This window comes from Penicillium subrubescens (genome assembly GCF_028828155.1).
Source record: "Penicillium subrubescens strain IBT 31985 chromosome Unknown utg000007l_segment0_segment0, whole genome shotgun sequence".
In the NCBI taxonomy this organism is placed as follows: Eukaryota; Fungi; Ascomycota; class Eurotiomycetes; order Eurotiales; family Aspergillaceae; genus Penicillium; species Penicillium subrubescens.
The window spans coordinates 161397-175185 of NW_026643157.1; the positions used below are offsets into that span (position 1 = coordinate 161397).

Consider the following 13789-nt stretch of genomic DNA (forward strand, 5'->3'; position numbering starts at 1 on the left):
ACCTCAATTAGATCAAACACAATGAATACCTGGCTCATGATAGGATATTTTGCATTGAATAATGTGAGATTTTGTATATACTTCGACAGAATGGCTGCTTTTCTCTAGGATCTTGCGGAATTACCAGAGGCTGAGATGACGGGCTGATTCATCTGCAATTCAGGAGTATCTCAGACATGAACTATACTACTACCCTTTAATTAATTCCCCAGATAGTTCTTAAATAAGCGCCTTAATCACATACAAATCTACTACAAGATACTCTGTCTATACTGTTGTAGGACTACTACTGCTAACTGGCAATATCGGTATACTTGCCTCATGCCCCTCACCCAGCCCTAAGCCCTACTTTCCCAATGCGGCAATGAGGCTGGGGATTGCATCGCAGATCGCAACTCCGACTCCGACAGCGCGGAGCCTCTAGAACCTCCGGAGCTCGACCATTCTTTTTCTTCCATGATTGCCTCAGATCAACTATCTCGGTCGCATCGGTCTTGATCTTGCGATCATGTATCACCTGGCCAAGTCGCTGTATACCTACGCGACCAGCAAAGAAGGTAAACTGCCGCCGCGCAAGCCATGTATTCCTCCCCGGGACCTCCTCACTGACCCATCTCATCCGCAGAGTACTCCGTCCTCCTCCTCGGCCTAGATAACGCCGGCAAGACCACTCTCCTCTCCCAGATCAAAGCCCTCTATCAACCCCGCCCAGATGGCACCCCCGCGCCAAACCCCGGCAAAACCGTCCCCACCGTCGGCCAGAATGTCGCGACCATCTCCTTATCGGATATGAACCTGAAAATCTGGGACGTGGGCGGTCAAATCTCCATGCGCGGTCTCTGGCAAAGCTACTACTCAAGCTGTCATGCGATCATCTTCGTGGTTGACAGCGCCGACGTAGGCCAAGATCCAGATATCACCCGGCTTCCCTCCGCTTCCAGTCGACGGCCCAGCACTGTATCAGGTCCCGCGCGAGGGAGTGTCAGTGCGAGCGATCTGTTCTCGGAACATAATGTCGGCATTAATGCGCCAGGAAGTGATTTCGGGCGCCTAGACGAGTGCCGACAAGTCCTAGAGTCGGTCCTGCAAAACGCCGACGTGGCAGGGGTTCCCATCCTCGTTCTGGCCAATAAGCAGGATCGTGAGGACTGTGTCGAAGTCGTTCGCATTAAAGAGGGCCTTGTGCGGAAAGTCTTCGAGGGTGAAACGGGAAGCGGCGTTCGAGACAGTCGCGTGCTGCCGGTCAGCGCGTTGCTTGGGTCTGGCGTGCAGGCTGCCGTCGAGTGGGTGCAGAGTCGCGTTCGATGGAATAAGGAGGGTCGCCCACCGGTGATGCGGTGATACAGTAGAGTAATAATGGAGGAGGTGGTGGTCTACACCTGCCACTGGACGATACGACCTGTATAGGAACACACTCGATTGCATCATGGCGTTACTTAATGATATTCCCATCTACCTTTATTTTCATAGATATACCAATGAATTCTGTCTGTTGACCATTGCGTAACAGTCTGTCAATACACATACCTTGCACTTATCAAGAATGGCTACGACCTCAACATTGAATGAGGCAACTGCGTACTTTGAAGTAGATTGCCCAGTCTAAGTTCTAAACTAATAAGCTCGAATGTATATGGCAGTACTAGGTAATCCTCAGCCACGCCTACAAGGTGTTTAGAATACTACTACTATCGGGTTCCCTCTAAAAATTACATTATTATTGCTAAGTATCAGGTTTATCATTAACCTGGACTGCATGCGCATACCACACAGCAGATCTAGATTAGGACCCACCGCTAGCCCCGGCCCACGATTCCTCCAATAGAGTAACAAGACACATGAACAACAATCAGATGTAATCAGATCCATGCATAGCCTGGTCAAAAAATTAGGGAAGTATTCTTAATTTGACATCGATAGCTCCGCATTTCTGAAATCATCCCAATTTGGACTCTTATAGTTTGATGTCACGACCCACGGATAAGCTCCGATCACCCCAGCCGACCTGCTTTCGGATGACACACCATACATCGGCCGGGTGAAGGTCAGGACTTGTCTAGAATGCGCATGCCAATAGCTATACAATCCATAGACTCGGTCGAAGAATCTTTGCGCAGCAATGAAGTCAGTTGTGGTGAATGTGACGTCACATTGTTACTGCTCTTATAGGCCAGCATGTGCTATAAAATGGTACTTATTTGAGCTGCTATATAGAACCAAAGTCCATGCTTCTTTGAATGATACGCTAGCTTTAAAACTCAATTCTATCAACGTTAACAATCACCATGAGTGCACTGAGCAACCCCGATTCAATCAACCACAAGCAGGGTACCGTCAAGCCCTCGGTGGCACCCGCAGGGCCTATGACAGACAAAGGCGTAAGCATATACTTCATACCTCTTTATCCCAATGCAGCAAATTAACACCATGATCAGCATCAACCAGGCCGCAAGGTCAATGAGGCTGACCAGCGCGGCGAATTCCACCTAGAGCGCCACCCTCCCGGCAAAGCACCCGCCAGCAACTCCTACTCAGCCAACACCGTGGACAAAACTGGCAGCCAAGCCAACAACCCTGATGTTCTTCGCGCACACGGCAAAGAGGCCGTTCACACACCTGCCGCCAATACTTTGAGGAGTGCCACTTCCGCCGATGTACACACCGGGTTCGGCAAGCCTCTCGTGGGCGAAACCAGCGTTGAACTTGCGCACGACGGGGCCCACGGCCGGAAGAAGCAACGTGGAGGTCTGGAAGGTGTTGGTACATCTATCGAAGACAAGAGTGGTGAGCGCAAGTACCCCGATAAGCGCGGCTATGAGAGAGAACATCACTTGGCCGGTCTTCGGGGGAGCAAGGAAGATCGGTCTGCGGCGGATATGCGGCCAGAGCCTGCTGAGACTTTGGATGCGGAGTGGAAGTATGAGCCTGGCACTAAGCGGTAATCAAATCAATTGATGAAGCAATGAAATGGAGGAGGGGTCTGTTATCTGGGTCAACTTTATAGAAGAGCGCGCGTTTGGGTTCGCAGTGTTCAGGTACTTAAAAACAATCATCTGGAAAAACGCATATATTGAGCATATGAGTTAAATTCGTCAAGATTATTACATGGCCTGAAGCCGTAGAATAGTATGTACAGGTCTTATCTCCATTGCGGAGAGAGACAAGATGCTCGAGGTCTTTTACCTCAAGCTTTCACCGACTGCTGCGCGCAGCATTCGACGTTCGAGGTTTCTCTGCTGGCGGTTTCTTCGGCCAGCTTCGAGCAATATCAATGTTTGCTCGTGGAAACCACATTTCGAGGAACACATAGATCAAGAAGTCAATGACAACGCAAAGGCAGAAAAGCTTGCCGGCCCAGACACCACAGCCGTAGTATCGTTTTAGGCGGTCTATGAGGGCGAAACTGCGTACGCGATCTCCACTAGCCTCCCATCCTTGACCAGGATAGTAGCCATAGAATTCCTCAGGGCTGATATCACCCGTAATGCCTTGGTAGACCCTTTCTGTGCGTTCGGCTACATCCCGCCAGGAATACATCATCTTCACTTGGTCGTGGAAGCGGTCCGTCCGGACTTTATTCGAGCGCAAGGCGGCAATTGCCTTGCTGGTTGCGACAACAAGATCGTCTTCTTCTGGCTTCGCAAAAGTTGTCATATGCTGTGGCAACACCTCGGGGATACCACCAACTCGAGTACAAACGACGTACAAACCACAACTGGCAGCCTCAACAATGACCGTACCGAATGCTTCTGTCAAACTCGGATGCAGGTAGATATGGCCTCGTACCATGACATCTCGCACCTCTTCGTGTCGAACTGAGCCAAGCATCTCAACCTTATCTTGAAGCACATTTCGTTCCAACATTTGTTCCAGGTCAATAGCCTTTGGTCCAGAGCCAGCAATAATGAAGCGTGTTTTTGGATTCAGAGCCAAAATCCGGGGAATGGCTGCGATCAGGAGATCAGTGCCTTTGTTGTAGAAGAGGCGGGAAATAACGACAATCGTAATCGTATCATCGGGACCAATGGATGTAGGAGGTCCTTGTTGGTCGGCAGGAGAAGTCGGAATCTGATCTATCGCACGAGAGCTGTATGAGAGCGGACGGAAATTCTCTGCCACAACGGCGTTCGGAATGACTGACACCATTAAGGGGTCCAATGACGCTCGAAGGACAGTATTTTCCTTACTATGAATTGTTAGCCAATGGTCAAAGGATGAGCGCCATCATCCACATACCAAGTATGGCTGACACAGATCGCATGGTCCACGTCACTCAATGTAAACTTGAGGAGCTTGTTGGTCAAAATGGAGGCGGCATCGGCGAATCCAAAAAGAGAATGGTCGGTAAAGACGGTCCGCAGTCCCATTGTTCGTGCGTGGAGGATGGCTTCTCCACAGAAGCTACTGAGACTGGCATGACCGTGGACAATCTCAATCTGCTCCCGAATGACAATGTTGCGGAATATGGGAAAGAAAGAAAAGACGGTAGGGAAGGTGGTTTCCCGGTAGATAACGAAGAAAGGGACGTGGTAGATTTTCAAGCCATTGGTGAGGTAGCGGACTCCTGTTCGACCTTTGTACGCATGCGTGATTATGATGACTTTGTGTCCGCGGTCGATGAGTTTCTAGAAAGTTGTCAGGAATGAATAGAGGAACGAGAGCGCGATAGTAGGACTGCCGGGGTGCATACGGATGACAACTGGTAAATGTGACTTTCAATCCCCCCTGAAAGACAGTCAGTATGGTGCTCAGGATTAAAGAGAGGGTATCATTTACTTACCCGATTGAGGGAAAAAGAAGTCACTGACCATACTGTCGCCATCGAGTTCAGTATCAGCGATCAGTTCATCTATCTAGATGCAGTTCCCCTGGGTTGTATCAACACTCACGCAATGTTATACGGCATGGTGTCTTTGAAGCCGAGGCGAATGGGTCTGAGACAACAAAAAGCTATCTCCGGTGCATTTGACCCTGTCCATGGTGACCACCTCAATCGGCTGTCTTCAACATGCGAGCCACGACTGGAATTGCGATTGCGATCGATGACAGCCAACGTGAAGCTGCCCGATAATCACGGGCGGTCAGAATGGGGGCGGTGAGCTTCTAAGGATTACTGCCGGCACAACATAAAAAAACCAATCTGCTCCTCACTTGAAGCTCTCCAGCTCCAACAACCAGGAACCCAACCAACTCGTAAAAAATTGGCCGGCTCCAAGGCTGTGCCTAGTTCCTCAAATATGGAATCAACTCCAAAATCCGCAAAGTCTCACAAGCGAAAGAGGGATGTCGAAACCTCCAATGCGACCACCCCAACCCCAACGAAGAAACACAAGAAGCGCGAGAGCCTGCCCTCTGCTGCGTCACCTGCCAATAACGGAAGCGCTACGAAGCGGAGACGACTCAAGGATGCCCTCCAGGGTAGCGACACTGAGAAAGAGACCCGGAAGGCCAGCGCTACTTCTCAAGAAAAGCGCAAGAAGGACCGTGTTGGTGAATCAGGGAAGAAATCCAAGGACGGCAAGGGAAAGAGTTCTGGGAAGGATAGCCAGGAAGATTCCGAGCCTGCACCTGTGAGCTCCGAGTCTGGGGATGAGAACGAAGCAGAGGAGTCCTCCGAGGACGAGGGCAAGCGCCGCAAGTCATCCAATGATAAACATGCTGGCATCCTGTCTAAGTTTGAGCGCACCAAAACGGCAGCAAGCGCGAAGGCGAAAAAGGCAAAGAAAGAGACCAAGGAGGCCGTTACACCAGCCGAAATGAATGTTGAGCCTGTCATTGCCAAAGGTCTCGAACCATTGCCCCAGCCTGAGAACCCGCCCGAAGTGATTGAGGCGCCAACGTACTCCTCCTTGCCTCCATGGCTCGCGAATCCTCTGCGAACGTCGGCAAACGAGCGGGCTAAGTTTTCAGACCTGGGAATCAAGCCCGACCTCCTACGAATCCTTGAACAGAACAACTACAAGGAAGCATTCGCCGTGCAGTCAACAGTCATCCCTCTGCTTCTGGATGGTGAGAACAACCACCCAGGCGATCTTTGTATCAGTGCCGCGACAGGCTCGGGAAAAACTCTGTCATATGTTCTCCCCCTTGTCACATCTCTTACTGCCAGACCTGCATCGAGACTACGAGGACTTATTGTTGTTCCGACAAGAGAATTGGTCAAGCAGGCACGTGAGGCCTGCGAGCTTTGTGCATCTGGTTCACGTCTTCATATCGGAAGTGCCGTTGGTAATGTGGCAATCAAAGATGAGCAGAAGCTTCTGATGCGAGTCGATCAAGTTTACAACCCCGCAACTGTCGCACAACGACAGAAGTCCGGGTTGCGGGGCAATGACTGGATGGACTTCAGTCTTGAAGATTGTGTCAGTGAAGCTATGGACTCAAACGGATTCTTGCCTGGCTACATCCAACGGGCTGAGCCAAATGTGGATATTTTGATTTGCACACCCGGTCGACTTGTTGACCACATTCGATACACCAAAGGATTTACTCTCAAACACCTCGAGTGGCTGGTCATCGACGAGGCTGATCGTTTGCTGAATGAGAGTTTCCAAGAATGGGTTGATGTGGTCAACGGTTCGCTCAACTCACGTCAAGCGCCAGAGACCTTTGGACCTGGTGGTCAACTTCTGTCTGATCTTGGACTTTCGATCGATATCCATGCTCCCCGGAAGGTGATTCTGAGTGCGACAATGACTCGGGACATCACCAAACTGAACTCCTTGCGTCTGGATAATCCGAAGATGGTCATCATTGGTGCTGAGAGCACCACAGACGCGGAGGATTTGTCTGTCCCCCATCCCGACGCTCATTTCACACTGCCACCAACCTTGCAGGAGCATATCATCGCCGTGGATGATGCTTCTCAGAAGCCGCTTTACCTCCTTCGCCTTCTTCTCTCTCATATCAAAATTGGCGGCGAGGAAAATGCCGCAAAGAAGCAAGTCACTGCTTCTACTGAGTCCGACGCTGACAGTACCAGCTCTGATGATACTAGCTCTGACGAGTCATCTGACGAATCTTCTGACGACGAGACTTCTTCATCTGGCTCTGACTCGGACTCTGATTCCGATTCTTCGTCGGGCTCTGATTCTGATTCATCTAGCGACTCATCTAGTGATTCATCATCAGAGGAATCCTCCGATTCTGAGGACGAAGTCATCAACATCGCGCCCCAAGCCAAATCCCCTCGCACAACTGTGCTCATCTTCACCAAGTCCTCTGAGGCCGCGTCACGACTATCTCGACTTATCTCTCTCCTTCACCCGCCGCTTGCCAACCGCGTGGGAACTATCATCAAATCAAACAAGTCGTCTGCCTCCCGAAAGACCCTGGCTGCGTACCGCCGCGGACGTATCTCGGTCATTGTGGCAACTGATCGTGCCTCCCGTGGTCTGGATCTGCAGTCCTTGACTCACGTCATCAACTACGACATCCCACCCAGTGTGACCACCTACGTGCATCGTGTCGGTCGTACTGCTCGTGCCGGCCGCGAGGGCTCCGCGTGGTCTTTGATTGCCCATCGTGAGGGTAGATGGTTCGCCAACGAAATTGCCGCCAGCGTCGAAGGTCATATTACACGCACTGCCAGTATTGATCGGGTCCGCGTGAAGCTGGATACTCTGAAGTCACTCCAGTCCAAGTACGCGGCAGCTTTGGACGAGCTCGAGAAGGAGGTGAAAGCTGGCAGGGCACGTCCTGCCAAGCAGGCATGATCTGTGCTAGAAACTTCTTGACACGAATGCCTTATTTGATATTACCCATGCATAGCGTCCTCTATATCTTATTGTATCCCTTTTGTACACTATCCTAAGAACCTCGGAATACATAACCGGAGACAACCCTCCATTGATGTCTTCATTATCATCGAGCCTCGACTTGTAGCTCAGCCTTGCCAGTACCGTATCATCAATGATTCAAATGACATGCTGCCAGTGAAACAAATGCACCAGCTACTGGAGGACATGGACCCTGACAATGTGGTGTTAATCGGGGATGTCTCGGTGAAACAATCTGCATCTCCGCAGCGAGCGCCGATCTTCCTCAATTTACCCGGCGATGGGCAATTTGCCCATGAATTTTGAAAAAATATCCGGTAAGAAAGATACATTCTGAAAGGTTACATTTATGCAAGGGTCCACATATGCGGGGAAACGGCACCTTCATCCTCAACAGCTGAGAACTCTTATAGTGAAGCCATGACGCTGACGCTAAGCTTTCTCCAAGCCAACTAAACTATCACATCATCCTTTTGCCAATATGGCTAGATTCAAGCGTACAATTACTGCGCTTGCAGTGTACTTTGTCACAACCACTGCAGTTATCTTCAAGCCACAGAATGAATACAAAGCGTTGTCGGCAGAGAATCCGTCTTTCCCTATTGATTTGCAGCCATGGTTCAATAATCGAGCGTTTGGATTGAAGCCAAATGAGTCAAGCTTTGATGGAAATGGAAGTAAGTCCTCATTATTTTGTTATTCTGGGTTCGCATAGGTTCAAGAACTGACAAGAGCTGCTACCTTATAGATTCATATCCAGCGGCACAGATCCCGCCCAAGGAGTTCGTATATGGTGGATTCAACTATCAATTCTCATCATACAATGCCACCGGCTTTGACAATGTTCTCGTCAAAGGACAAACCGTTGACGTACCTCGCGCCAAGTACTTCAGTTATCAGTTCCTTGCTGCGTCTGAGTCTGGAATGGCGTCTGGCTCAGTAACAGCCACCTACGCTGATAACAGTTCCACAAGCGGGCCACTTCTAGTTCCCGCTTGGTGGAGTTGGCCATACCCAGCTGGTGGTGATCTAGTATTCTCTTGCTACCTGACCGAGAACGAGACGAATTTCAATAGATCCAACATTTTCCAAACCATCAACTGGCTAGATTCATCCAAGGAGCTTGTTTCACTGACATTCCCCAACAGCTCAGCTGGGTCATCGACATCACCTGGGGGAGCATCCGTTGACACAAAGCTACACGTCTTTGCTCTTTCAATGCTGCCAGTAGCCAAAGTCCAACCAGGTTCCCGAAGATTAGAGATACAGTATGCTCGTTCCACGCAGAAATGGATTGAAGGATCAGACAAGGTTCAAATCATTGAAACCATCATCAACAATGTCGGCTCCGAATTTGTTGTTCGCAATAACAACGTTCAAGTGCTTATTGAGTCCGCAGGTCTGGAAACAGTCACCCCGGGAGTTATAAAACGACTTGGACCTGGCGATCAGGCAATCGTGGAGATTGGCGTCCGAAATCGCGAAGGAGTGAAATCAGGAGATTCTGGCCCAGCAACGGTGGTGATCAAAGGCCAGCATGTCTCATCCTCAAAATACACATTCACTGCGGCCTATGGGATCAGTCAATATGAAGCTACATACGAGTCTATCTACAGTCATGAAGCGCCGAACTGGTACAACAACGCCAAGTATGGCATTTTCATTCACTGGGGTGTATACTCGGTACCTGGATGGGGCAACGTGGGCTCCAAAGAGGGTTATGCTGAATGGTATGATATACCTTTTACCGGATCTAATAAAAGCATGCTACTGACGGAAGCCTTAGGTATTGGTGGGGGCTGAATGAGGGAACAAGCAACCCAACAGACATATATGACTATCATCTCGAGAAATATGGCAAGGATTTTGTCTACGATGACTTTATCCCGAGCTTCACTGCCAGCGCATGGGATCCAAAGGAGTGGGTGGATTTATTTGCAGATGCTGGCGCCAACTATTTTGTTCAGGTTAGCAAGCACCATGAAGGATATGCTCTGTTTGATCTCCCAGAAAATGTGACGAGGAGAACTTCTGTGGCGTTGTCTCCACATCGCAATCTCGTCAAGGTAAGTCTGGCCTTTCTATCATTTCATTGCATCAAGTAATTAACCGAATGCTCTGCTCAGGAATTATTCGATGCCTCGAAGAAATATCAGCCACACCTTCATCGCGCCGTTTACTACTCCCTCCCAGAATGGTTCCATCCTGATTATAAGAAATACGGCTTTTCGTCATGGCCCGGAGGTATGATCGAGGCTCTTTCTCTTCAATTGAAAACTATACTTACAATGGCCGAAGGAAATGCGACCAATCCATTCACCAACGAGACTCTGACTTACACTGGCTACGTCCCTCTCAATGACTACATCACCGATAAAGTCCTACCAGAGATGAACACTCTCGCCGAGATGGGTACGGAGATTATGTGGTGTGACATTGGAGGTCCAAACCGCACAACTGAATTCGCAAGTGCATGGTTCAATCGAGCGGCAGAGCAAAATCAACAAGTGGTAATGAATGCCCGCTGTGGCCTGCCGGGCGATTTCGACACACCTGAGTATGCCCGCTACAACGGTGTCCAGGTTCGCAAGTGGGAGAGTAACCTGGGAATGGATCCTTTTAGCTACGGCTATAATCGAGCCACGCCTCTGGCCAGCTACATGAATGCCAGTGGCATTGTCACCAGCCTGATTGATATTGTCAGCAAGAACGGGAACTTCTTGCTAGATATTGGACCGACCGCCAACGGAACGATAATAGATATTGAGCAACAGCATCTTCGTCAAGCTGGTGCTTGGATCAAGAGCCATGCAGAGGCTATTTTCAATACGACTTACTGGTTTGTGACGCCGGCGGAAGGTGATAATATTCGATTTACCATCTCGCAGGATGCCTTTTACATCCACTCTCTTGCAAAGCCAAACAGTACTTTGACTTTATCAAGTCCAATTCCATGGGTGAAAGGCGATAAAGTTACGGTTATCGGAGGGAAGATGGATGGCACTGTTTTGCCAGTGCGGAAATTGAACAATGGTTCTATCGAAATCTCGGTGAGCAAAGAAGTTGCAGCAGGGGATCAATACGCTTGGGTGTTCAAGATTCCATATTGATGTAAGTGCTCGTGCACAAGGACAAGGGGAAGCTGGAAGGCCATTTCATAAGGCTATCACAATCATTTATCTTTCTTTATTCAATGAGACATGCACATAAGTAAGCTAAAGAAGAATATGCTAAGTAACGCGCTTTTGAAAGCTTGTAAAATTTTAATTCAGGTAGGGACACTAATTGGTTGGATGCAAGTGTTATGTTCAGAATCCGGTAATTGTTTTGGGCTCCTTCTGGAAAGAAATCCTATTGATTTCTAGGGTAAAGTAATACTACTTTTGAGGATACAATCGACGCTATCCGTTGAAAAATCGACAATTCCCACAAGCTTCGTATTGGTTCAATCATGCATGGGGGATTTGCTGCTTATCCAGCGGCCACTTCGAGATAGTAGTCGCGTCGCCTGTCAGGGTGAAAGAAAGAATGACGGATCGCTCGTTGTTCAAAGCCAGCTCATACTTGCCCGGATAGATGACACGGTTTCCTAGCGAATCTGTACGCGCAACGTTGTCAAGAGAGACGGGAATTGTCATCTCCATGGAGGCATGTGGCTTGATAGACCCGAGGCGATCGAAACCAACCAGCCACTTGTTGGGGTATGGCTGAGGGCCAGCAGTTGTATTGGCGAACAGCATTGCTGTGTAGTCTGAGAGAACACCTCCAGTATTGGTGACGCTGACAGTGAAGTTGAGGAATGGAAGCTGCTCGATGACGTTGTAGCCATCGTGGGACCGGGACAGAAGATTGACAATGTCAAAGGAAGTCTTGGTGTCACTTCCCTTTGAGAGAGACGTCTTGAATGTTGTATAGAACAATCCGTGACCAAATTCATAGACTGGTGTTCCAGTGTACCACATATACGTCTGGCCGGGGTTGTTGCCAGCAGGGCGCATGCTCATATCCGTAGCCGGGAACTGCAGCGCATACTCGGCTGGGTATTGCGTTGTTGTCAAACGACCAGCAGGAGCACGCTTTCCAGTGATGATATCCAAAAGCGCTTGACCACCAGACTGGCCAGGATATCCACCCCAAATGAGTGCGTTAACGTTCTTGTTGGTCTTCAGCGAGGAAGAGTCAACTTGACCACCACCCATTTGAAGCACCACCAACGGCTTTCCCAAACCACTCAGCTCCTTGATGAGCTGGAGTTGATTTCCTGGCCAGGTGATGTTTTGTCGGTCCATGCCCTCCGCCTCGATCGTATTGTCAATTCCACCAGCGAAAATGATCACGTCGGATTTCTTGGCTGCAGACACCGCATCGGCAAACCCGCCGGTCGTGGTGGAGGAGATGTTCGTACCAAGGGCATAGGTAACATCCAGGTTCGAGGCTTTGAGTGCATTTAATGGGCTGGTGAGATACGGAGCAGTTCCGAAGTAGTTGCCCTGCATCTGTGTGGTGGCATTAGCCCAAGGGCCGATCAAGGCGACACTCCGAGTCTTCTTAGACAGAGGCAGAGTGCCGTCATTCTTCAGGAGGACAATGCCCTCAACCGCAGCCTCATACGAGATATTCCATGCATCGGTGGCCCGGACATCGGACCAAGTAAGGTTGCGGTATTGGCTGTCCTTTCCATCAAAGTACCCGAGACTAGCGAGGTTGGAGTAAAGTCTGATGACACCACGCTCAATCTCACTGCGTGAAATCTCGCCCTGGAAGAAGGACTCATTCAAGTGATACTGGTAGGACGTTCCACAATCAATATCTGTGCCAGCTCGCATGGAATCAGCCGCGGCGCTAGAAATATTTGCCGCATATTCGTGTGGATTGAAAACATTGTAAACAGCATCACAGTCAGACGAGACATATCCATCCTCGACAAAATCCCAGGTATCACGCAGCAATGTTTGGAGGAAGAAGGAATTGGCAGAGCTGGGAACGCCGTTGACAGCATTATACGAGGACATCACACTATGTACTCGAGCATCCCGAACCGCAGTCAGGAATTGAGGGGTGAAATACTCTGCGAGATCCTGCTGAGTGATATTCATATCATTTCCAAGCCGAGAATGGCCGTCCCAGTTCTCGATGTCATAACCAGCATAGTGCTTCGCGGTAGCCACCAATTTGAGATGCTCGGGATCCACGCCACCCTGAATGCCGGTGATATACTCATATGCGTACACTGAGCAAAGGCAGTAAGCATCTTCACCCGGGGTCTCTTGGCCACGGCCCCAGACCGGGTGACGGAATGAGTTGATGTTGGGAGCATAAACATCGAGACCATATCGCCCAGCGTTGTTGAACGCTCTTCCTTGTGTTGAGATAATCTCACCAATCTGATTGATCAGCGTCCGGTTGAGGGCCGCCATGGTGAGAATTGGAGACGGAAAAGATGTTGCCCAGCTATAGTCTCCCGATTTGGAGAAGTTTCCACGATCCAATCCGTGTAGAGCCTCGCTCCATACTTGGTAGGGTGGAAGTCCAAGACGTGGGATGGCAGGGATATTATTTCCGGTGCTGTTTACCAGTTCTTCGAATGTGAACAGCGACACTAGAGCGGCAGCTCGATCATGAGGGCGAGCGGAGGAGTTGCATACCAAGGTGTTGCTCAAGGGACCCGTGGTGCAATCGGGGAATCCAGTGTGGACTTTTCCCAAGGTCTGGCTATCAAGACTTGGCTGGGGCTCCGTATTGTAGTCGATATAACTGGTATTAGCCTGGGCCAGTGCAGTTGGCACCAGCGCCGCCAGTGCAGCGAGTAGTGCAGTCGTAGCAGGCATGGTAAATCAAGAGGCTCTTTGCAGCCACGAGAAGGTAGTCTCTCTCTCAATTCTCTTACTGTCACTACCTTTTTATACTGTAGCAGATTCTCCAATTCCTGTCCGGTTGACCCCCTCGTACCTCGCTCATCGCCCTTTACTGCAGACGCGTCTCGGCTGTGGAAGCTTGAAAATGGAATATAA

The 13789-nt window shown here is 49.8% G+C and overlaps 6 protein-coding genes across 6 annotated transcripts; 4 read left to right on the top strand and 2 right to left on the bottom strand.

The window, feature by feature from the left end:
• Positions 1-508: 508 nt before the first annotated feature.
• N7473_009807 (ADP-ribosylation factor family protein) lies at positions 509-1341 on the top strand (the record flags this gene model as incomplete). The annotated part of the gene is made up of 2 exons (XM_057155746.1): positions 509-557; positions 626-1341. 2 exons carry the CDS (start codon positions 509-511, stop codon positions 1339-1341), a joined length of 765 nt encoding a protein of 254 aa, XP_057004401.1.
• A 944-nt stretch (positions 1342-2285) lies between these two features.
• N7473_009808 (uncharacterized protein) lies at positions 2286-2942 on the top strand (the record flags this gene model as incomplete). The annotated part of the gene is made up of 2 exons (XM_057155747.1): positions 2286-2378; positions 2436-2942. 2 exons carry the CDS (start codon positions 2286-2288, stop codon positions 2940-2942), a joined length of 600 nt encoding a protein of 199 aa, XP_057004402.1.
• A 250-nt stretch (positions 2943-3192) lies between these two features.
• Positions 3193-4906, bottom strand: N7473_009809 (phosphatidylinositol N-acetylglucosaminyltransferase subunit A/GPI3; the record flags this gene model as incomplete). The annotated part of the gene is made up of 5 exons (XM_057155748.1): positions 3193-4186; positions 4237-4625; positions 4691-4725; positions 4781-4812; positions 4890-4906. The coding sequence occupies 5 exons, from the start codon at positions 4904-4906 to the stop codon at positions 3193-3195; spliced, it is 1467 nt and encodes a 488-aa protein (XP_057004403.1).
• A 180-nt stretch (positions 4907-5086) lies between these two features.
• Positions 5087-7715, top strand: N7473_009810 (putative ATP-dependent RNA helicase DBP6; the record flags this gene model as incomplete). Its single annotated transcript, XM_057155749.1, has 2 exons — positions 5087-5095; positions 5166-7715. The coding sequence occupies 2 exons, from the start codon at positions 5087-5089 to the stop codon at positions 7713-7715; spliced, it is 2559 nt and encodes an 852-aa protein (XP_057004404.1).
• A 544-nt stretch (positions 7716-8259) lies between these two features.
• On the top strand, positions 8260-10888 carry N7473_009811 (uncharacterized protein; the record flags this gene model as incomplete). Its single annotated transcript, XM_057155750.1, has 4 exons — positions 8260-8455; positions 8527-9508; positions 9565-9844; positions 9905-10888. 4 exons carry the CDS (start codon positions 8260-8262, stop codon positions 10886-10888), a joined length of 2442 nt encoding a protein of 813 aa, XP_057004405.1.
• Positions 10889-11227: 339 nt separating this feature from the next.
• On the bottom strand, positions 11228-13606 carry xlnD (beta-xylosidase XylA; the record flags this gene model as incomplete). Its single annotated transcript, XM_057155751.1, has 1 exon — positions 11228-13606. The coding sequence occupies one exon, from the start codon at positions 13604-13606 to the stop codon at positions 11228-11230; it is 2379 nt and encodes a 792-aa protein (XP_057004406.1).
• Positions 13607-13789: the final 183 nt, after the last annotated feature.